Source organism: Pezoporus wallicus, unplaced genomic scaffold (genome assembly GCF_028554395.1).
Source record: "Pezoporus wallicus isolate ANWC-B61680 ecotype Strahan unplaced genomic scaffold, APGP_CSIRO_Pwel_v1 contig_3858, whole genome shotgun sequence".
Lineage (NCBI taxonomy): Eukaryota > Metazoa > Chordata > Aves > Psittaciformes > Psittacidae > Pezoporus > Pezoporus wallicus.
In genome coordinates this window covers 3,647,339-3,671,975 of record NW_026638754.1, presented here as the reverse complement: position 1 = coordinate 3,671,975, position 24,637 = coordinate 3,647,339, and the positions used below count along the sequence as shown (strand labels likewise).

The 24,637-nt window shown below is 39.2% G+C and overlaps 1 protein-coding gene across 3 annotated transcripts in view; it reads right to left on the bottom strand.

Annotated features, from left to right (window-relative positions):
- Positions 1–24,637, bottom strand: part of CPED1 (cadherin like and PC-esterase domain containing 1) — a 153,522-nt gene that overhangs the window by 111,765 nt on the left and 17,120 nt on the right. For 2 of the 3 annotated variants that reach the window (XM_057412198.1, XM_057412195.1), the window contains exons 4-5: positions 5,158–5,264; positions 3,186–3,261 (exon numbers count right to left, since the gene is read on the bottom strand). In XM_057412198.1, coding sequence (XP_057268181.1) covers positions 3,186–3,261; positions 5,158–5,264 — 183 coding nt within the window. Of the gene's footprint in view, positions 1–3,183; positions 3,262–5,157; positions 5,265–24,637 lie in introns of all 3 variants that reach the window. The other variant, XM_057412197.1, reaches the window with a different exon arrangement.

Below are 24,637 nucleotides of genomic sequence, written 5' to 3'. Positions count from 1 at the left end.
TTCCTGTGCCCTGAAGTGATACTGGGTATTTCTGATCACATTATGGACCTAAGTCCTCTCCATCTCTCAGCTGAGAGTAGTCCTAGGAGTCAGGCAAGCCCAGTTCTCACCTCACCTGCAGTGGCATACCAAGTATGAACACCTGAAATCCCTTTGACAGTCATTCTTCAGTCTCAGAGAGCTTTCTATGTCTGGGTTGTTTGCAGGATTTCATTTACATGTCACTGCAACAGCTGCAGCCTTTGCTGAACTGAGCAATAAATGCCAGGAGCCTGCCTTAGTCTTTCAATAGTCATACCAGAACCTCCTCATGGCCCAAATCCCATATAGTGAGCAGATATCAGACATCTGATTAAAAACTGGGCCAACTGCCCTGCAAAAGCAGGTGTGAAACCCAACTTCTAAGACTGAGCAGTAAGCACTTACCAGTGTCTTCCATGTTGAAATTTAAGATCCATTACCATTAGTATTCCTCACAAACCCACTTCCACATGTGCCATCCTCTGGCAACTCCTCTTACTCAATCCAGTTTATTCACACATATCACACATTTTTCACGTTTTTGCTGCTCTAAACTCTTCTTCCAGTCCTATTTTCCTAACTTTTTTCTCTTTCCAGCTTCTCTCCTGTCTCCTAAAAAGCAGTCATCACTGGTATATGCATAATTTCCCAGCCCCCAAAACAGGTAACACCAACATGAATGTTCAGACTGACAGAAAGATTTTCCATTAAAAAGACAAAGCAAAGAAACAAGCACTGACCTGATATTTTCTACACCTCATTTTCTTTCCTCTATTGATACAAAAGGGGTATGGGAAGGGACACACTCTCTTAAATACAAAACCTAGCAGCTTAAGAATTCCACAACAGGAATCATGATAACTTTTTTTTTTTTTAATATCCTTTACCCTTACCCACCTCTTATCAATACCAGTATTGTCATACCCACACTAAATCCAGTAATCCCATCCTCTCAGCCTTGCTGCCTGATACTTCTTTCTGTGACTTGGTGTGTCTTTAATGAGATCACATAATTCTTAAAGCAGCAACTTTGTGTTTTCACTTTTACAGGAAATTGCTCAGGGGTCTGACGAAATGACAAACACAGTAATAACAAAACAACTGATTCACTTCAACAGGAATTGCAGAGAAGCACCGTTGAATCAAACACACCAGAGTGAAAGTAAATGATCAGTTTGAAAGGAAACAAACTCTTCTGTGAAGGAAATACTGATGAAAAATGTTCATGAATAATTTTGAAATGGAGGATCAAAAAATCCTAACAATTGTCAGTTTTGCTGTTGTTGGAAGGAAAGGTTTGTCAGAGGGTGCAAGCAAAAGAAAGAAGTGGAAAAAGCTGGCTTTTATAAGATGAACGAAAGGAGAGGAAAGTGTCTGAAACCTTGGCTCTAGAAACTTGCTTTAACTTTTTGTCCTCGTAACGTGAACTCAAATGATTTACCCTTCTGATTCTAATTTCAGCTTCTGTGGGTGAATTTCATCCATAGTAAATTAGATTAGGAGGGGCAAACCAATGTTTTTTAGAGGCAGCCTGTTACAACATGAGTAGGATGTACCAATTACTGAAGCCCTTTAAAGTTTCAGAAACCTGTTCAGCCTTTTTTCTTAAACTGGCATTATACCAGAATACTTTCTAATCCACTTTCCAGTGCAAGGGAACCAACACACTAGGCATCACTAAATACATACTTAAAACTCAGCCAAAACAAAATATATCACTTACCTGGTGTAATATGACTTCAGGATAAAGGACTTTGAGCAACCTGATCTATTGGAAGGTTGTTCCATGGGAGGGAGTTGGAACTAAATGATCTTTAAGGTCCTTTCCAACCCAAACCATTCTGTTGATTCTGTGACTCTGTGACCTGGATAGATGTTTGTTATACTGCATGTTCCTTATGATAGGTTTTGACAATGTACTGCACTTGGAAAATGGAAATGCTCATTTAAACTGACCCTTAAGATACAGTTAAGGGAAACATTTCACATAGGTTTTAAGTATTGATCAACCTTTAAATGAAACTGTACAAAAGTTAAAATGGAAACTATAGTATGCTTAGGATAGGAACCACCTAAGCTGACTTTAGTCAAGCATCCTAATGTCAAATATTTAATCTAAGCTACTTGCATAGATTCCATTTACAGTCAGTGCTGAGAGGTAAGTGGGTAGTAAGTACCTGCAGGGGTAACTCAACACACCTGTTATAAACACATAATTTAGGACAAAATGAAGTAGTGTTTGTAGGTGCCCCTCTCTACTGATTTAAGGGGAAGACTAGAACACTGCTGCAGAAGATACTTAACTTCTAAATGATTAAATGAGGTGTAATTAATCCTTTCCTTAAGTGCTAAATATAAATTATATATAAAAGGTGAAAGGAGGATAAGACAGATCTATCTTGTATATTTGTCTGCAAACAAGGCTAAATACTAATGGTGTGGGCTTCATTGTTACCGGATTAAGAAAGAAAAAGGATTAAATTTCTTATCAGCAATATTTATGTAGTGAAGTTAGATCATAAATCCAAAATAGCATTGATGCTGGATATTTAGTAGTATAACTGAGGTCATAACTTGTCCCTCTGTAGTTTAAATAGACCAAATATGATGCACAACGTTTTTTTCCAGTTTCTATTCAAAGCTGAATTTCACCCACAGTAAATTAGAATTCTCTGGCAACTCGCCCATAACCTTTAAACTTTTCTAGTTAATGATTTTAATACAAAAAGGCTTTTTATCAGTAAATTGTGTCTGGATTGGAACCAAACTCTGACTCCTACTCTTTCTCCATGCCACAACATTTTTGTAAAGCTGAATAAATATGTTACACTGAACCTGGGTCTTTGAATTGTAAACATCAATATGCTACAGTAACACAAAACAGTCCAAAAATAACACATTTATAGCCAAATTATTTCTGCAGCATGCAATAGCCAAATAATGCAATACCTTCACCTGAAAAAAAATACTGAGTAACTGTAATCTGTATTTAAGTGGTATCTGAAATGTATTATCATTCTTGTTTCATTTTTCCCCCTATGCGTTTAGTTCCCTATGCCTAAAAATAAAAAGAATTGTAAACCTGACAATTTTATTTCAGATACTTCTGTAACAACTATTAAAAGAGCATCATCAGATATGCAGATTTGAAGAAATAAGGTTACCTGAAAAGGCTTTTGTTATCTGGCATAATCCCTCTTTTCTGCAAAGGAAATGCTGGATTTCTGGAAGCAGGTTTACCTATAAGTACAAAGAAAAGCTTTGATGATCCCTTTCAGAAAAGTGTTCTTTTGCCTGGAGCCTTCAATGGGTTTGCATTTAATTTATCAGAGACACCTCATGCGCAAAACTTCTGTCAGTGTGAAAAGGGAATTACAGTGCCATCCATGCAACACAGGATAATGGAGTCAAGGATGGGCTCTTCCTCCATGGCTATAACAAAACAAAATTTTAGACGTATGGCTCTCCTCCTGGCTGCTGAGTTTTCACCCCTTCCTGGCCCCTTTTCACTTTCTGCAGCTTCTCTGTTCTCTGCCAGTTATCAATCACTGTCTCTCCCTGCAGGGAAATAGCCTATGCCACTTGAATTGCTGTGCTTGGAAATGGTGGTAAGCTAACACAGCTAAACCACATCCAGGCTCTGAAACAAAGGACTGTGTTGCACTGTGGTATGGACATGCCAGCAGCAAGTAAGCCCAATATTTAAAGTTATTCAGTGATATGGGCCATCTGGATTAAGTCCCTGCTGTGCTGCACACTTCTGAGAGAACTTGGATAATTCCTTTGATCACCTTGTGCCTCAGTTATCCATGTGTGAAACTTCTGGACATTTGAGAGTGCTGTAAGGATTATTGTAGTGCACAGTATTAGAGGCTCAGATGTGCTATTATAGGTATAATGAGCAAGAAGCAGTGTTCAGAAGCCTGGGGTGTTTTATGATCTGGGATGTGAATCTAACACATGTACATTCCTAGCAAACTGGAACCGTGATGAAAATTTCCCTTTGGATGCACTTAGATAAGGCATCCTGTCCCAGGGAACCCCAGTGTATATGATTCTAGGTCTGCTGCGGACACAAGTGTTTTTTTATATCCTTATGAGCTTCATACATGAACTAGATGATACCTTATAAAAGCAGTTCTATCTCTTCAGTCCCTCAAGACAGAGTTTATACTTTTGGGTCTTGCCATTATCTGTGTATGCATGTGAAATATAAGCCAAACTGTACCCATAGTCTGGTCACATTTTTTCAAACAAAGACCTCAGTTCAAATCTCATATTTTTTACGAACAAGTCAGGTACTTAATTAGACATCTGCATGTCTAAGTAACCTAAACTGTGCCCACAACGTGCTCAAGTAAAAAATAAAAAAACAAAAACAAAACAAACCAACAAACCAATCCTGAAAATAGCAAGAAATATTGGCACTGATGCTTTGGACTGTGAATAAGCAGATTGCAGGGCAGAGCAAGGAACTGCCATGAAGGCCCTGGAGGAGGGCAGTGGTCCAGCTCACACATTATCAATCTTAGAAGCACTGTCATTATTTGGAGAAATGCCTAAATGATGTTTAGAAAGGAGCAATTACATTAGCTGAAACTCAGTAGTGATACAGGATGCGAAGCCTAAATTAATTTAGCTTTATCTTCTGCCTATGCCATTATTCTGAAATATTTCATGCATTTGCTAGCTGTTTCTTCCCATTTCTAAATTCTCTTTTCCAGTGGGGTAAATTGCTTAAATTTCCCATGACTTCTGTAGAAGCTTTTTCTGTCTGACATGCTGCTTGAGAGTGGCCAACAACAAAAAGGGTTCAAGCCAAAGAAAAGAAAAACTTGATGCTCCGTTGTAACAATTTTCAGTATTACACTGAAACATTTACAATCAAAGTAACATACCATGTCCGAGTGAGAAGTTGTTTGTGATCACTGGGTGTGATATAAAGAAGAATGAAATGTTGGTATCTAACAACTATTCCTCAGTAGACAAAAAGCTTGAAAAAATTTTTCTATTGGTGTTAAGTCATGCTGCTGCAATATAAAACAAGTACTAGATGCTTCTCTTTTTGTGAGTGCTGAAAATCTGAGCTAGCCCTGGCCTCTCATTTCTACAAAAAATAACATGATAATCACATACCTTCTGGAATAGCTCTAGATGATGCAAGTCTTCTATTTGAAAGCAGTCAGTACCATCATTTTTTCTGGAAGATAAGCAAATCAAAAGATCCCAAGGGCTGATGCCACCTACCAGGAAAGAAAAGAAGCATATTGAGAAAGTAAATATCATCAATTCCCATTTGAACAAAAAATACTTAGATCCAAATCCTGAGAAACAGCCAACCGTTGCAATGCTGAGTACATGAACACCTACAGGTGGCAGAAGGAAAAAAGACATACTACCACAGTTTAAGCTTTTGGAACAGTGTTAGGTATTTGAAAGTCGGCAGCTCCTGTTATACCTGCCTACTGATGTCCAGTTCCCTGGTGTTTGACCTGTTTAGCATTCAGAAATGAAAAAGTTCAATAGCATGGCACTGCTTTAATTTGTTCTTTTTTTTTTTTTAATGAACTCCTCAACATGCATACTTGTAACACACATCCACTAACTGCAGTGTGATCTTCTGAGGTCTTTTGTTATTGGGAAGTAAATTTTACAGGAAGCAATACTAGTCATGCTATTGCAAACAGCAGGATTTTCTAGCCTGAATTTTTCTGTAGTGGCTTCTTAAATATTAGACAACAGTTTTCCAACATATGGAACTGGTGTACAAGTGGGGATTAAGTCACACTTAGCAAGCAGCTAGCTTCTGAGCTAGTTTTGGTGCTTCCTTTCTGGAGCAAAACTAGCCTGTGAGACCATGGAGTTCTATTAGCAGGAAACAAGCAACACTGGAGTCAGAGACAGCTGGCTGACAAAGAGTCAAAACTAAATTTCACCAATTAAGTTATCATTATGGATTACAAGATAAAAATAGGCCTTGGAGTCTGCCCATATCACAGCATGTGATGTGTAGAAATGCCAGTGTAGCTTCAAAGGAGCTTGGTCAGCTCTCTCAAGTGATTAAATTTTTTCTTCTGTATATATGGCCTTCGTAATCTGAACTAGTTAGAGGTAGTGTCATCTCTCAAAAGATTAACAGAATCACTCTATCTGTTGAGGACACCATGAATGTGTTCAGTAAAGGGTAAACCATTTCAGTGACAAGATGACAGAAATATAGAACTTCCAAACAGAAAGGGCAGTGAGAGAAGCTGTACAGCATCCAAGGTGGGGTATAGCATTTGGTCAAAGGTCTCTGCACGACATCTGTTTCAGTGACTGGTTGGTTGCTTCTTTTTCCCAGGGCTGGAAGGATTACATGCATTTTATTCCATTTTGTGCTATCCATCTGTGATAGCTTCCTAATTCTATTAGATTACCCTCTAAATTTGGTCCCACTGGTGGCCCACAGAGATATTTATTTTGGCTGATTTCCCTGTCCAAAATTTTTTGCTATCCAATCACAATCACAAATGCCAAGCAGGATGAAGATTTCACCTAAGGAGATTTAACACACTCAAATTACCTTAAGTACAGTAATGAATTGATTGTGCAGAATGGGTCCAGGACTATGAAACTATCACCTTCAAGTTTATAAGCAGTGTGATAAAGCTGAAAAGATGAATTTTCAGTTATGCTGTATCCATTGCCATAAAGAATTCTTCCATTTTACATTATGAGAACCAGTATTATAGTACAAAAAGAATTAAGTCATGTGAAATTTAAGCAAGATAGATTCACTACATGTTCCTTTGTGAAAGAAAAAGAAAAAAAAAAACAAACAAGCAAACTGCAGGTAGATAAAAAAGGCACAGATAGATAGAAAATAAATGAAACATTAAAGAAACATACAAGCAAAGACTTCTTTTCAGTGCAAAAGACTGGCAGTGTTACCTACTCAATGGCCTCACCAGCTATGTAATTATCAGATAAGCAAGATGGGCCTTTGACTAGTAAGCACATTTGAATAAATCATTATAATTACATATAAAGCACAAAACCTAGCTGTGAGCAAACCAAAAGGAAATTGGAGGGAACTCCATTTCTCAGAAGCAGTTCATTTCCTTCCCCTGTTTATTGTTAAACATCCTGGCCAGGGATGAATTTGATCTCTGACTCCAAAATATCTGCTGCACTGTGTATCATATATTTGCCTTTAGGACACAGCAGAGTGATCGATACGTATGCACCAAAGAGAAGAAAAGGAAAAAGGGCCCTCAGACCCAGCATGTTTCTCAGCCAGTGCCAATGAAGTAGAACAGTTAACTGCTGGGAGCAATAATTTTCAGGAGGGGTTGAATGCCTGCCATTAGTTATGTTTTCTATTTAGAGTAATTAGACATCTAGCCAATTATTTCAGAACAGAACAATCAGAACTGAAACATGCCTATTTATAGAAAACAGGAAACTTCCTATTAGAAAACCAGTGTACACCTAGTGCTGTCTTTTCTATTCAGGCTGTCAGAGCAGAATGACTTGTTTAAATGTTTCAATACATTCCTTAGCAACTACACCTGAAAAAAAAAATGTTCTTGGAAAACAAAAATGGAAGAAGCATGTGTTACAACAGTTACTTAGTTCTGGAACAGACTTCTCTTTGAATAGGTACAGCCTAGAAACTGCCTGTTTCATTCTTCTCACAGTTTAACTTTTTGTGGAAAATAAACATCTATGACCATGAGACCATGAGTCTGTCCCGCTTCTGCAAATGTAATGATTACAAAACTGTATTTCAGCGGAAAAAGTGCTGGTGCTATCAGTATTCCAGTAACACCAAATGGCCCAGGAAAAGGATCCCAAGCTTTTGGGCGCTGTATTTTAACATAGAAGATCTCCTTTACAGAAATTATTTCTAAAGTAAAGCAAGATACAACATGTGAGCTAAAACACTCCAGAATAAAAGAGAAAAGAACAAAATTGACAGTAATAACACAAGTCATCTGCATGGAAAAACTCATGTTTCAAAATGTTTTTAGAGATGTTCCAGCATCTGAACGGGGGCTATAGGGATGCTGGGGATGGACTATTCATTAGGGACTGTAGCAATAGGACAAGGGGTAATGGGTTAAAACTCAAACAGGGGAAGTTTAGATTGGATATGAGGAAGAAGTTCTTTACTGTAAGAGTGGTGATGCACTGGAATGGGCTGCCCAGGGAAGTTGTGAATGCTCCATCCCTGGTGGTGTTCAAGGCCAGGGTGGACAGAGCCTTGGGTGAGATGGTTTAGTGTGAGGAGTCCCTGCTCATGGCAGGGGGGGTGGAACTTGATGATCTTAAGGTCCTTTCCAACCCTAACAATTCTGTGATTCTGTGTTTAATGATGAATGTTCAAAGAAGAATGTCCATGTTAGTCTGTCATCAGTGTACACACTGTTGTTTACTGCAGACTTCAAACCAGAAGCAGGCTTTAACAGGACTTTTGAAGTGGAAGGTTAAAATGGATATTTCACACCTGAAAAATTTAACTACTAGCAATTTACATGAAGCTTTTTCCATGTAAAGGGCTTTATTTACAGTTAAGGAAATCTTGTTTGCTTTATTCACCAAACCAGTGGAGCTCAGCATGTGGGAGCAGACAACCACTTAAGTCATGTGAAATCCCACCTCATGGAGATAGTCTCTACTGCTTTGTATTACTTTGCATTTGTACAAGCACAAGAGCGGTAACTTAAGATGAGAATTACAACTGTATGCGCATCCCCCTTCTGAGCATCTTTTCAAAACAAGATTTTTTAGCTCAGCCTGTTAATTATGGCCTTGCCTACACAAGGAATATTCATCTGTAAAATTATATTTTATGCACGTGAAGTGAGTTTAATATGAATACAGCTTATGCTGGGAGCATGATGCTTTTACTAATCTATATTTTTTGCCAGCTCTTTCCCCCCACCTCTCATCCATTTTGCAGTCCCATCTTAAAAAGTACTCCTGTACCGGAGATGTATATCTTAGATTTACCTAAGAACATCAACCTGAGTTGCTAATCTAAGAATCAGTAGTTCAGCATACTTCGATTCCAATCAGTTGTGACTACCTTTAATAAGTCTTATTCTCAATGCGTCAAAGTACATGCTGTTCAATTCAGAGGGCAATATGTTTTAACAGACAACTGATAGAATATACAACTTTCAATTTTCAACAAGATACCACTGTTTTCATTTGCTTTGACTCTGACTTGTCACTTGGAATAATTAGAACAGTTGATGTGGAAAAATCACTTAGAAGATAATAAATGATGGAGAAAAACAAACATGTTTTTAGCAGCAGTGGAAATAGCAAAGCAGAGACCAATAAAAACATTTAACTCTTTCAATAAAAATATTCTGCAGAGAGTTTTTGTATTCTGATATAATAGATCAAAGTGAACAGAAACAAAATGAGAACTGTAGGATTTAGTGGGGGTTTAAGCTTGCAGCACATACATTTTAGAGATGAACTTCAAGAATTCCTGAAGGTGCTTTCTTAAATGAAGTGATCTTATTCCAACCTATGAAATTATTATGGCCTCCCCATGAGCATTGGAGGTTGGATTTTGCAGGAAAACTGTTATATGTGTACAACCCCATGGAGGTTTCAAGTTCTTACATGTATACACAGAATAATAGTATTTCATTTAACCAAATGAGTAAGCTTCATCTCGAACACACAGCTTGAAATTTCATTTTACAGTGTTAAGGTTTCCAATCTGAATTTTGACCTGAAAGAACTTTGAAAATAAAATACAGTGTTCATCTTTTATGCTCATTTTGTGTACTTCATTCATTCTGTGAAATAAAAAGGCTGGTCAGCTTTATTTTTTTTTAATTTCCAATTGATTTGAAATTTTGCACTTTCTTGCACCATCACACTAGAATTAATTAATTTATAAGCACTGGAGGATAAGAAGATGACAAGAAACAGCCAACATTTATTTGTCAAGAACATATCTGTAAACCTAGTCTAATTTCTTCTGACAGAGTAACTGATTTAGTGAACAAAGGAAATAGTAGCAATGAAAGAGTTTTACTTTGGTAAGTCTTTGTACACTTTCCACGTAACATACTTACAAGATGAGTGTACAACTATTTGAAAAAATGAAGTCTACAAGATCAAAGTGGATGTTTTTTGGAGCAGAACCTCAGAGGATACCCCACTGTATACTGAGTTTTAATCAAAATTTTCAGTAACAAATTTAATGATGGAACAGTTAAATGCACTTCTAAATAGCAAATGATACCAAGTTGATGGGGAGTATAAGCACTTCAGAAGATCTAAGCAGAATTCAAAATAATTTTGATAAATGGTCCAAATTCAACCTGAGGAAATTCAGAACAAGTTAAAAGTGCCATAATTCAGGAGAAATCAGATGACAATTGTCCAGAGAGCACTACTACAGAAAAGGACTAGATTCATAAAAATAACATTATAATACTCTTAACACACACAAACACACACACACACAAATCTATATTACTTTTGAGTTGTTGGCAAAGATTTATTTGTGCTGAAAGAGTGGAATCTTCCCCTTTAGAATTGCAGTTTGACATTATTCTATGTCAATTCCCTGCACAATTCTAAGTAACAGGGACTATTTCACTATAATCATCAACCTGTGGACATTAAGAATTGTAACCAACCTGTTTGTGAGCATTGCATACAAAGAACAGGGATAATCCTTCTGGTGCAGTTGGTGTTGGTCATACGGCATCAGTAACACCATTTCCCAGTTCTGGAAAACACAGTTTCAACAGAGGGTTGCAAGAAGAAGGTGGATTTTGGAAGGCCTTGTGGTGGGTCTTACTGGGATGGAGTTAATCCTCTTCCTAACCTGTGTTTATAATGTTTTAGCTATTGCTGAGCAGTGCTTCCACAGCATCAACACCTCCTCTGTGGCTCACTGTGGCCTGCAGTGAGCAGGCTGGGGTAGGCAATAGTATGGGAGGGGACACAGCCAGGACAGCTGACCCCAACTGACTCAAAGGATATCCCACACCATACGGTGTCATGCACAGCATATAAACCTTGGGGAAGAAGAAGAAAGGAGGAGAGGTTCAGAGTGATGGCATTTCTCTTCCCAAGTAACAGGGATGGAGCCCTACTGCCTTGGAGACAGCTGAAAACCTGCCTAACCATGAGAAGTGGTGAATGAATTCCTTGTTTTGCTTTGCTTGCACATGCAGCTTTTGGTTTACCTATTAAACTGTCTTTATCTCAACCCACAACTTTTCTCACTTTTATCCTTCTGATTCTCTCCCCCATCCCATTGGGGGAAGTGAGCAAGTGAGGTACTTAGCTACTGCCTGGGGTTAAACCACAACACCATAGAACAAATTTTTACCCATCCCAAATCATTTGTCCTTTTTAATTACCGGAGGCAGGATATGAAGTAAACAGCAAAGATTATACAAACTTTCTGATCATAAGGATGACTTACTGGAATACATCACTTTCAGGAAGCTATAGAACTCCTGCAGAGGAGATCCTGAGATTTGTACATGACCTTTTTTAAAAGAAATTCCCCTCAGCTCTGTTTGAAATATATTTCCAGGCACCTCTGAGCTGCATGGATGTGAAGAGATTTTCAGAATAAGGTATTATTTAGATACTGACACATTAAACTGTATTCAAATACACTTTTAGCATGTTGTAAACCCAATGTGTAAAAAAAACATAAATACAATGAACATAAGTTTTAGCTTCATGAATCATAGCCTACAGGGACAAAAACACCCAAATCCTCTGCTCCTGCAGGGTAGTGAAGTGAGCACAGACTGAACCAAGTTTGATAAGGAGGCATGTAGTTATGGAAGTAGCCTTCCAGTAGTAAATCCAACTTTAAACAACACAGATTAATATGTTTTACAGAGCAGGCTCCATTCCTGCAATGTAGCCAGTTTATAGGAGCCAATGGTTTGTAAGTCAGTAGTTTACAGTGGAAGAACTACCAGATATCTGAAAGACAGAACTACTTCCTCACTGCCTGGCTCTGGACTCTGGGTTGGATTTTATGTCCCTCAGCATCTCAGAGCGCTGCAGCATCAGGCAGGCTGTGTGAAGGGGTCTGGGGATGTGGGAATTCTACACCTCTGAAGATCTGAGCTTCACTGATAACACCCCAGGGAAAAATATCCTTTGAAGACTATTTCTGGTTACAGCAGCTCGGTTGTCTCACTTGTGCAGAGATCAGAACGCCACTTGTTGGACTGAATGCTTTCTCTTTGCTAATGATACGGCCTTTTACAAGTTTTTGATATCACTGTTTCATTTGTAGAGCTTTCCCTAAAGGTATGTCTCATAACTTGGTATGCAGGAATTTTCCCCTAAAGAAGTAATTGGAAGGATTTAAATTTTTCATTTGGCATGGCTCTTGATAGTCATGAGCTATCACCAGTTTGAACTCACCGTGACAACAGCAAAGAAATGATCACCCTACTGAGTGAAGATAGTGTAGGAAAAGATGGGAAGGTTTCTGATATTTTCTGAACTACTCTGGAAAGCCACTGTTCATCTGCCCACGTTCAACTCTTTCACTGTTTAACACAACTCCATGCTACTTCTTGAAACTGACTGTATTCACAGTCCACTCCAATCACACCTGTTTAACTAGACAAATTAGACTGAAATCTTTTGGCACATTAACTGCAGTGTAGCATTATAAGTGTAAAAAAACCCAACCCCACCCTATGTATGAGGCTGACATTGCTGGACGCAGTCAATTCATTCATAAAATACTTTGTACAGTTGCTGTATGGCTGCCAGGGAAAGGCTGCAGAAATCTTGAGGACAGTCACTATTCATGCTCCTCGAGGAGGATCAGAATTTTATTTGGCTTAGCTAACTCCTAACTAAGAGGATCTGAAGTGCCAAGAGAAGCATTCTCTGTGGAGGAGAAGCTGGTGTGAACCAAGTGGAACCAGTCTAATTCCAAGAACAGCTCATCTGTCTCTACAGCGTAACACAAAACACTGCCCTGTGCTCAAGAATTAATGCCAAGTCACATCTGAGTTCGGGATTTGGGGACTGAAGCAGCCTTTTGAAGTCCTATCACAGTGCCTCACCTAATGCTTGACTGCTCTGCATCCATTCTGCAAATACTGTGGGGAGATGTTAGGTCTAACTCCATATGAGGAGGCATTATGCTTCCACTGTTGTCTGAAAAAAAACGGCTCTTTTATTACCATTTCTTTATACTAGGAAGGTCCAGGCTGCAAGCCTGCTTTTCTTGTCAATCCAAAGCAGGATTTTAAGTGTACAAAAATAAATGAGGGTCACAAGCCAAGAGCTACCTGCTTCTCCCAGAGCTCTTCTAAAATTTGGCAAGATGTTTTCCTTTTTCCACCTGTTCTTAGACTCCAGAACTGCCTTGGAACTACCTACCAAGTCAACCAGTTACCACCTTTCTTGATGGAGTAACTGACAATTCAAGGCAGATTACTTTCTCTAAAAAACCCAAAAGAAATCTATTGCAGGCTTAAATACAAGAAGGAGACAATCCTTTCACCTTATATATTACATTGAGTCATGCAATAGATTAACAATCCTTTCTTCTATCAGTAAACTACGGTACTATAAAAGGCAACCACAAAAGAATTTGCAGACCTGCAGCAAATGGTTTAAAGTGGTGTTTTTCAATGTGCAGATAACTGTTGGTAAGGCAACAAAGGCAGTGCACAAAATTTGCAGTATTATTAAATATATCCATGTGTTTTTTCTGTGCAACCAAAGAATGAGCAGAAAAGTGGAAACAAAAGTAAATAAAGTACATTCAAAAACTATATTAGTCTGACATGGGGAAAAGAGTACAGACAGGTGTGTTAGACGTTTCTTACTTTATTGGGTAGAGTCTGTGTCAGGCTAAGAATAGCTCTCCACAGAATTTTATTATAGATTGCAACTCTAACAATCTACAGTTTTTATCATGGCATAATCTGTCAACTCAAGCTATGAAAATATGTTGTCAAAATACATTCTGAGCTACAGTAGAGTTCAACAGCAAACAAAATGAAAATATGTAGTTCTGACTCAATGGCAAACACATCAGGGCAATTAAAACACTCAAGCCTGTTATTCCATTTCTGTGCTTACACACTGTGCTTCAGATGAATATTCAGATTAAACTGGTATGCTCTCCACACAGGGGCACTTTCTGCATAGCTAACCTCAGTGAAACCAAAAGCATCTAGTAATCCAATACAGGTATGCTCTACTTGTATGCAAGCTCAAAAGGTTTACATCCCTAGTTGCTAAGAAATGCCAGAATTTTTACTTTATTTGCATTTTATACACAAGGTAGGCCACCATAATCAAAGCTGCTAGATATGTTTCTCACTCGCTCCATCCTCCTTTCAGGTAGATAATACATTATGAGAAGAATAGCTCTGTCCTGCTCTGTGCCAAGGAAGAAGACTCTGTGACACAATTGCCTTTGGACAATCCTCACTTGAGAATATACACAGGAAGAAACACTACATCCCTGTTCTGTAAACCCTGAGGAAAATCACATGAAAAAGCAGTGTGCAGTCACGAAGTAGAAGGATGTATTGGGGCAATCCCAGGCACAGCTACCTATTGGGTACAGAAGAGATTCAGAGCAGCCCTGTGGAGAAAGACTTGGAGGTGTTGGCCAATGAGAAAATGAACATGAGCCAGCTTCAGTGTGTGCTTGCAGCCCAGAAAGCCAACCATATCCTGGGCTGCACCAAAAGGAGTGTGACCAGCAGGTCCAAGCAGGTGATCCTGCCCCTCTACTCTGCTCTCATGAGACCTCACCTGGAGTATTGTGTGCAGTTCCGGTGTCCTCAACATAAAAAGGACATGGAACTGTTGGAACAAGTCCAGAGGAGGGCCACGAAGATGATCAGGGGACTGGAGCACCTCCCGTATGAAGCTAGGCTGAGGAAGTTGGGGCTGTTCAGCCTGGAGAAGAGAAGGCTGCATGGAGACCTCATAGCAGCCTTCCAGTATCTGAAAGGGGCCTATAAGGATGCTGGGTAAGGACTCTTCATTAGGGACTGCAGTGATAGAACAAGGGGTAATGGGTTCAAACTTAAACAGGGGAAGTTTAGATTGGATATAAGGAAGAAATTATTTGAGGGTGGTGAGGCATTGGAATGGTTTTCACGAAGAAATGGCAAATGCTCCATCCCTGGCAGTGTTCAAGGCCAGGCTGGACAGAGCATTGGATGGTATGGTCTAATGTGAGGCATCCCTGCCCATGGCAGGGGGGTTGGAACTAGATGACCTTACGGTCCTTTCTAACCCTAACTATTCTGTGATTCTATCATCAGCGAGTGAGCCAAATCAAAGTTGAAAAGAATGCATGTCACAGCTGAGTACCTAACCGTGAGCTGCCTGTGTGCATATATGCCTGCTCTGGTCTGATATTCACAGTGTTCTTCAATATCTCCTACTGCTTGTTATAAAGTTATTTTATTTAAACTTCAGGTAACATAAAGAAAAGCAGCAGTTTAAACGTGTGAGGTAGGTTCCTCTGTCACTGACAGAGCACAATGGTAAAGGAAGGGAAACACACACAACAATGAAGAACACACTGGGAACAGGAAAAATTGCTCTTGGCTGGACACAGATGTAAAATGAAAACCCAATAGTCAATTGATGTAAAATCACCAGAATTCAAAAATTCTATAACAGAAACTTTTACTAACATTCCAATTATTCTTAATAGGGGGAGTGAGTGTGGAGGAGGAAGATAAAGAAAAGGAAAGGAATTTAGGCCTAAAGCTCTGGTATTTTGCTGTGAGAATCCAAACAGAACATGGGTTACAGTTTTCAGACCCATGTCTTTGTCACTGAATAAGCAGAGTAGGAATGCTGTGATCACTTGTTCTCTGATAAAAAGCTCATCTACAGACATGTCCAGGGGAGCCCAGAGGAATTGCAGCAGATGGAGGAACCCAAACAGCACCCTCCTCCAGCTTGTCCCAGGGACACAGAAGGACAGGGATCTGCCCTCAAAACACTCTTCTCTTACACATGTGTACACAGACACACAAAGGAGCACAAAGGCAAGATACTGGGTGGTGGAAGTCCAGTAACCCTGTCAGAAAGACAAAACCCCCTGCCCTGGTCCCTCTGAGCTGGATCAGGGGAAACTCAGCCCCAGTGCCCACCATGATGAGTGAACCAGGGCCCCAAAGCACCCTGTGGACATGGGAAGGAGGGGAAGACCATTGCCTAAGGGTTTAGGACCCATTACATGGGGCACAGTTGAAGAATTTCCCAATTTACTTACATAGGTTGTTTTGCAGAGGAACCAATAGTGGGAAAAAGAAGGTTATCAGGATGGTTTGAAGAGGAACAAGCATAGGAAAAGAAGGAATAAAGGCATAATAAGGGCTTGCTATCTCTAAGCAGTGGGCTGGCTGCTACTCTTGGGTGGCCATGTCCTGTTAGGGCAGTCTGTCCTGTCTTCTCATCAAACTCCATTGCCAACTCATTCCAGGCAGCAGGGCTCTCTTGCACATGTAGATGTGTATGTGTGTTTCTGGGACCCAAAGTGCAGCCCCTGGAAGGGGACCAGGGCTTAGAGACCTGTGCATCCATGATGGGGCAGCAGCTGAAGCAGGTGTACAAACGCACATGGTGAGTGGATGAGACCATGGGTGCTGTTTGTGTGAATGCTGAGTGTGTTGATCTGTGCAGCCACCCTTGTGTATGTGTGTATGTGCTGTAGCAGGGGGGTGTGTGCGCTGGCTGTGAGCCCACACCCAGCCTCACTGCTGGCTGGAAGGCAGGGCACAGAGCTGCACCAGCCTCACCTCTGTGAGGCTGCCAGATTTGACAATTTCTAACTTGGATGAGGGTGTTCATAGGGGCTACAATAAAACCAAGAAGAACTGAGGCATCTTCCCCACCAGACTATAAAAAAGCCTGCTGATCCTGCTACTCTTACAAGGAAGAGTCTAGGTGTTTATAGAAAGGCATATGCAACAAATGGAATGAGCTGGAGGCTGGAAAGAAGATTCAGTGGGAAAGTGGCACCTGTAGAGGAAGAGTTCTGCCAAGGAAACCAGACTGACAGCTTGAATATATTTTTCATCCTGCACTTCACCCCAGACTTTCTAACACTCCCACTCTCTGCAGCAGCACATGAGGCACATGAGCTGAGAAGTCCTCTGAATGATGGCACTAATGAGGATTCATCATTGACTTTAAAGGTAGAAACTGTGCTAGAGCTGAGAAAACAGCTTCTTCCCTTCTATGGATATAGGAGCTTCAGGATGAGCAGCTACAGAGCAGATGGGTTTATCTTAATGTCCTGTCTCATTCTAATTACAGTGAATAAGGATAATAATTAAAATGTTAAAATTATGGAGTTTGATCACCTCCTCAAGAAATAAAGACAGATCTTTTTAAGTCCAAATGGCAGTCCTTGATCACTGCAGTTACAGCACTTGGTTATCCCACACCAACCCTAATTAATGTGTCAGATTCCTTAATACTGAGGAGGCAGGAAACAATCAGGACACTGAAAGACAGAAGCTTGGGAATAGAGGCAATAGCTAAACTAAACAGGCTCAACCACTAGCCTGGAATCATCCACTGTGTTTGTTTTCTTCTCCGTGGGTGGCCATGCAATGCCCCAGGAGTCAGCTCAAGCCAGTGACGGTTCCTAAAACTCAGCAAAGAGCAGGCCACCCTCAGTCAGTTTAGATACATGGACTTGAGCCATACTGCATCACTTGTCCTCAGGACTAGGGAATTGACCCATTTTATTTATGAGTTAGACAAAACCCACAGAAGACAGTGATGCAGTAATTAAGTCATGGCTAATGTAAGGGAGATATCCAGCTGTACCCCACATACTGTTTTCTGTGTATCACCCTATGCTGCCTTTCAATTCTACTCACCTGGTAATGCCATGGGATAGTGAGAGCAGGTGATACATCATGACTACTATGTATAGTATAGTAGTCCATGGAACATGGACTCTGAAGTATATGTTAAAATTATCTCTTCAAATGTTTTAAAGAAACACAGGGACAGACCTCTCACTTTTGAAGGTCAACAGACAACCCATATGGTTAGATTTGCAAAATGTGTGTACCACATCTGGGATGCAAATGAGATGTGTCATGGAGATGGGCAGAAAAGAAACCTGCTGTTTTCTCCTACCTAACATATCATCCTGTCACTAAGAAGGCAAACTAACTAGTCTACAGGTACCTTCTGAGCTTATACTTTCTGGAATACTTCTTTCTTTCCATCCTTAGAGCTTTCTCCAAAGGTCCTCTAACCATTTTCCTAAAGCCAGAGCACTTCATTTCAAAATGAATATAGGGTGAGCATGTGCGAATTTTTTTGTACTTAATGTCCTTGTCTTCAGCTTACTCTTTACAGAGCATTACCTCAATTATTTTTTGTTGAAGGTTGACTTCTAGGCAGACTCCAGTGAAACTGAGCCTCACGATGGCTGTGAAAGCTGGAGTGAGGACTTTGACAGAGTTGCTGAAGCAAGATGGGGAAAAAAAACTTAATACCCAATTCACTTTTGGACAGATAAATATCTCTTGATTTGGTCAAAACTAGCTAGGTCTTGTTCTTATTTTGATTATCAGCCTGGTATGCTGATAGGTTTTCTATTTTATCTCTTAAAAAAACCCCAAACTTGTAGCAAACTTGCAGCAAACAGCAATGTACCATTTCACACTAAAAGTCCTTTTTCAAAACTGATCAACTGAGCTGTATTCTGACAGATCTAAATTAACTGTGGTTCTGCCAGATTCATCTTCCATCTACACAGTGTAGAAAACTCAGTACATTCTATGAACATACATACTTTTAACAGTTGCTACAAATTAAAAATTAAACTCCTTTTTATAGCTAAATATTTATTTTGGAAAGCATTACCCCACATGTCAAACAAAGTCATTGCAACAATGAGCTTGTTATAGGAACACTTTACGCCTTGAATCATTTGTTTCGAACTTTCCAAAATGCATACCACTCAGCTCTTTTGTCCTTCCCTCTATCGAAGTCTGAATATATTTTAGTTACGTGAGGCACCAGTGAGGAAATATGTTAAAACTGTATTTTTTAATCTTGCTACCAGTTAAGGTTGCTCAAATCCTATTCCTTTGTTACTTTTTAATACAAATCCTTGCTGTATTTTGCCCTTGTGTTGTGAAAAATGGACATTGTTTTGTAAGGAAACACATCTTCCAAAAAATGATAGAAATTGATTATATGTGGGGTGTTTTTTTTTTCTAATCAAAGAGTAGGTGTCACTTTCAGTACAGTTATCTGTAAGAAATATGGGGTTTTTTTAGAAATCTGAAAGCTCTCATGACCAACTTGAAACTGAGGAATAGTTTTGATTTCTGAGTATGTCAGAGAAGCTTCCTTTCTCTTCAGCATCTGTGCAAACTCGGATTACCTCCAAATGGAAGACCTCAGGAGACAAATAAAAGAATATTCAATATTACATTGAAAAGTCAACTTTGAGGTAGAACAATGAACATCAGAAGGGTAAAATAACCATTCGTCTCATGAAAGAAAGTTTCCTATTTGGTGTAAACCAGCCAGTGTAACAACACATTCTAACCCGTGGGTGGCTACTGCAGTTTTGATGTCTGGGGCATTTTTGGGATGTACCATTCAAAAGAGCTGTCAGCTGAAAGTGGCTGCAGCTGGAGAAAGTTGGAATCTGAACCTAGGAATGGAGTGGGCTGGCTGCAAATTACAATGAATGCCCAACACAGTGTATAAGCTTTTTGCTATCAGAACCAATAGAAGGCATGGTAGCTAAAGTCAAAAAGAAAATAAGTTTTTGTTTCAGTGGTATATAGTGCCTCTACCTAAAATGGGAGCACAGTGATGAAAGACAACACACTCCTCACAGCTGACCAGGGCTCAGGGCCAGTGAGTGCATCAAAAAGGGTACACAGCTTCCAGCAGCCAGAATGCTGGGCAGCAGTAATGCAACAATCCCTTAGAGAGAGTGTTCTGGCAGGACTGCTGCAGGCTTCTGGCTAGGCTTACTGTCATTCTCTCAGTACCTATATGAGTAGACAATCATCTGACACTTAGGAACATACATACCTACTTATAAACCAGAGTCTCTGAACCCTGTCAGAGCTGGGATTTATTTCTTAAAGGGGAGCATTTTAAAAATACTTGAATAAACAGTTTATGCACTGTTACATTCTTATCCATAGGCCACAGTTACAAAACATTGCCTCAAACTCTTTTACAGGATTTGCATGTTACTAATGTATTATAAAGCTTGTATACTTACACCTTAATCCCTTGTATTTATCTGATTTCAGAGGACTCATACATTGTTGCATTCCTTAGGCTGATGTGTGTATCTGCCTGAACACTGGTGTTTTTCAGATTCTATTAAAATGACATAATTTACTCCAGCAAAGATTTAATTTTAGCTCACTGTGCAATCAAGTGTGTAATATTTTAATTATTGTAAGTTCTAAATGAGCCTAATAAATAACATTCTCCACTGACTCTATGTTCTGTTCATATGACTGAAAACATTCAAAGAAAGTCATGTTTGGTAACTTTATGACTAAATGCTATATTTTGGTTTTAATTTGACACAGTTAAATGCCCTATAAGGATTCTTATGAAAAAGGGAAAAATTTCCCTTTCTCAAGGAAAAGAGTATATTTGAAACAGGGGTTTTAGTACAGTTCTACAGAGGGTTTATTTTAGTGATAAAAAGAGATAATATGTGTGCTCTTCAGCTAGAAAACATGAATATGTTCTGCTAATAATTAGGAGGGAGAATACATATTGTTCAGGAAAATATATGGTGCATTTAGATTTTCTAACAAGAAACCACATCATCACATTAGAGAGCAGTATTTATTTGGCTGTGTCTGAAACTGAACTGTCTTGTACTGAAACCGATGATGTCTGTGGCACAAGATTAGGCATTCACTTTCAGCTAGATGGCAAACAGCCAGGCTTAATTGCTAAAAGCAAATTTAGAAAGTGATCAAGATAGTGTATATATTTCTGGTATGCATTTTCTTCCTGAAACTATATGAACTTCCATTTTGAGGAAGCAAAACAAACTTAAACATTAAGTATGCTTGTAAATCAGTACCTTCTGAGGATTGCATTTCTAACTATTTAGCTTGTTTAGGAAGCTCCTTGCTTAACAACATACAAAAAGAATGCTTCTGAAACGCATTTTTTACTTGTCAAAATTGTGCCCAGGAGTCACGTACCACATATTTTGTATTAGGAAACCAACCAGCTTTGTATACTGCAGCTATACATTTGTGCCACTTCTTTTGGAAGAGAAGTTACATCTGCTGGGTTTGAAGATATACATGTATTTGTATGGCAACCCACAAGATATTTCTGTGGCTAGCCTCACTATTATTATTTTGCACAATATTTTAAATGACTTACTTATGATAGAATGATCTTGTGCTTTTGCTGGCATGCTAGGATCTCCAGTCCTGCTTATTTAACCTTATCTCCACAGGGTTGTTTACACTTTCAGAACCTGATTTCAATTTACTTTAATTTTCTCAGAGACTTTTGTATTTATAAAAGCTGAGCATCTAGTGACCTCTCTATTCCTGACATTTCCTTTACTCTCCACTATGAAAAAGAACAAAAACCCCAGTGTCCCATTTCTGTTCCAAAAAAACTAAACTGCTTCCTTCAGTGGGTTGGTCCTTGTAATTGAAAATGGCAACCAGATGTTTACAGAACACACCAGCAATTTTCCTTGAGGGCTTTAGTCTTCATAATTATTTGCTAAAGTTAGTTGGATTTCATGGAAACTTGTCTGAGGCTGTAACAAATAGCAAGCAGGGTTTTCTAACTGTACTCTGAACAATTAAAAATAATTAAAAAAATGAAATAAAAGTTAGAACTAATGCAGTCTACTCCTGTTAATGTATTTCAAACTCCATAGAAAACATCTAACAAAGGGAGGAGATTTGGTTCTTTTAGTACTGATTGTTGCATGCCATACCATGAAAACCATCCCTATTTCTAAGTATGTTATTTGCTTTCTACCACCTCAGACTTCAGCTGGCTGTAGTCTAAGCACCACTGATTTTGTGTTCCTTTCCTGTGAGGAAAATATTCTCAGAGATTTGGCTTTTGAGAATATTTTGCATTTTAAGAAGATGCTGTAAACTATATATTGCTCCTTCTTCAGTTAGAACCCTGAGACACCACAGCTGATTCATACCTGAAATCTCTCCATCTGCTTTAGAAATCACTGTTTTCCCTCTTCAGTTTGTCTGCCTTATTCTCTCAAGGCTAGTCATATACTTCAAGAAGTCAGTGAGTCTATCTTGTTACTGCACAAGGGGACACACTACACCCAACAAAATCCCTTTACCTAGTATTTCAGGACATCTAAGACTGAATGCTCCACTGCTCCAGGGTATCCATTCCATTACTTCAACAGTCTTTCTCCTAAAACAGCTTTCCTGATATCTAACAGAACGTTGTTGTTGAGTGCTTCATGTGCTACTCACTGTAGGCATGAAAAACATGCCTACAGTTGTTCTTTTTTTCCTTGGCAGCAGACTTTTTTAATAATTGACATTAACAAGTACCTCTGTTCCCCCATTCACATTCACTGAAGAATGAGCATCACTGTGTCCTCCTGTCTCTACCACTTACTCTCATTCTCACTACTTTTGCTGCTATAGTATGTCTTGGAAAATGAAAAGCGAATGATAGTCACCAGACATGGCCCGGGGGGCCTCCAAAACCCATGGTTGTAGCTTATTCTCTAGACTAATTAGCAGGCCCAGGGAAACTACTACTGGTTGCACTTGTGAAGTAGCACTTCTGCAAGTTCCCACCTTGCTGCTCAGATGTCAGCAATTAAACTGATTGCTTTGCTGATTTAGCCTCTGGTCAAAAGCACGAATAGTGATGAATACTAGAGGTGATACAACATACTAAATATACTGAAAGAATAATATAAAGAGATTCAGCAAGAAGCATGCATTTCATCCTAGTTCTGACAGTAACTCATATAATTTTTATCCTAATTTCTCCATCTCAGACTCTGGTGTGGCAACACTCCTCTGCCCCTACTACTACTGTGAATGAAAGTGAAGAGACACATTTTTTTTCCATTGGAAAATGTAGATTTTCTTTTAAAAGCAAGTTTTCCAAAAGATCTCCAACAAACCAAAATGCAAAACTGACAATGACTGATTTGGAAAATTGCTTTTTGGGAGAATCACAGCAGAATTTCCTTTCATCTGTCCCCAACTGCTTCTTCAGTCATGCACCATCCAGAGACAGAAACCTGCAGCTAGCATCACTCCACATCTGTGAACACTTCTGCTGGCTCCTACAGGTTCACACTGACATTATCCAAGCAGCAGCTCTTATAAGGTAGAACTGCTGGGTGCAAGGAAGCAATAGAGCACTTGATAGAGACCCAAGGAGGGAGGCAGCAGAGGCTATATCTATTAATACAATAATTCTCAAATCAGCATTTTACAACAAAAGGAGTTGTCTGAATATTGTTTAGGTTGCTTTAGCAATGAGGGCTTATTCACTCCTTGCTGTAATGCCTAAGTAATGCCATGAGATGCCATCTTAAATGCCATACAGATCTCTCGACGCCATCATGTAACAAGAAGGGCAAAGATTAGCCTGGATTTGCTCCCACAGTCTGTTGTCTTACACATCCCTTCCTGTTCTTGGAGCAGCTCCACCCAAGCACCACTCCCACATCTGCAAAAGGCCGTATCATCCACACAGTCAGTTGCTGGAACCAGGGCTTAATTTACACAGCCAAGTACTTTAACACAGCATGCTCTTAAAATGGCAGAAAAGAGAACAGAATTCCGTGCATATGGATGAAGTCAGCAAAGAGAAAATAACCTCAGATCTAATATTCTTTTCAATATATGTAAATTTAAGGAGATATATAGTGTATGATCTCCACTTAACAATCTCAGGTGAGAACAGGACATGAAGCTAGCATGGATTTCAGGGGAAATAAATATAAAGACTTATTGCCAAAAGGTAAATATCAACCAAAGCTAAGATGGGTTCAGTACTTATGGAACAATAAATCACACACACAAAAAAAAACAACCTCGAATCAATATATGTGCTGTAACAATCTTTCTAAAGGCATGACTAAAATTTCACCTTCAGTGGATGTCACTCAAACCACAAACAGAAGCCATAGGAAAGTTTAAGTATCTAACTGTAGTATTCTAAGAATAGGGAATGATCATGTAAAATCAATATTATGAAAATGGTTTATGATTCCTTTTTTTTTTTTTAAGTCACTCACTGCAATTGCAAAGAACTTCCACCAAATTATCAAAAATTAAGGCAGCAGGGAGCATATAATGTTATGCTGCACACAGTTTGGCAGCAGCCTGAATTGATGTGCTTTTTCCCATGGCTAAAATGACTGGCTATCGTTAAGCTTATGCAGAATATTTTCCATACTAAAAGCTAGTGGTAACAACAGAATTTTGCATGCTATTGCAGAATGGTCAGATTTGTAGCATATAACTGCATATGTTTTTCATAGCCTGCATTTTTCTGAGATTTGTGTAACTATTAGTAAAGGTGAAGAATTGAGAAATGAAGGAAATGCCTACTAAGG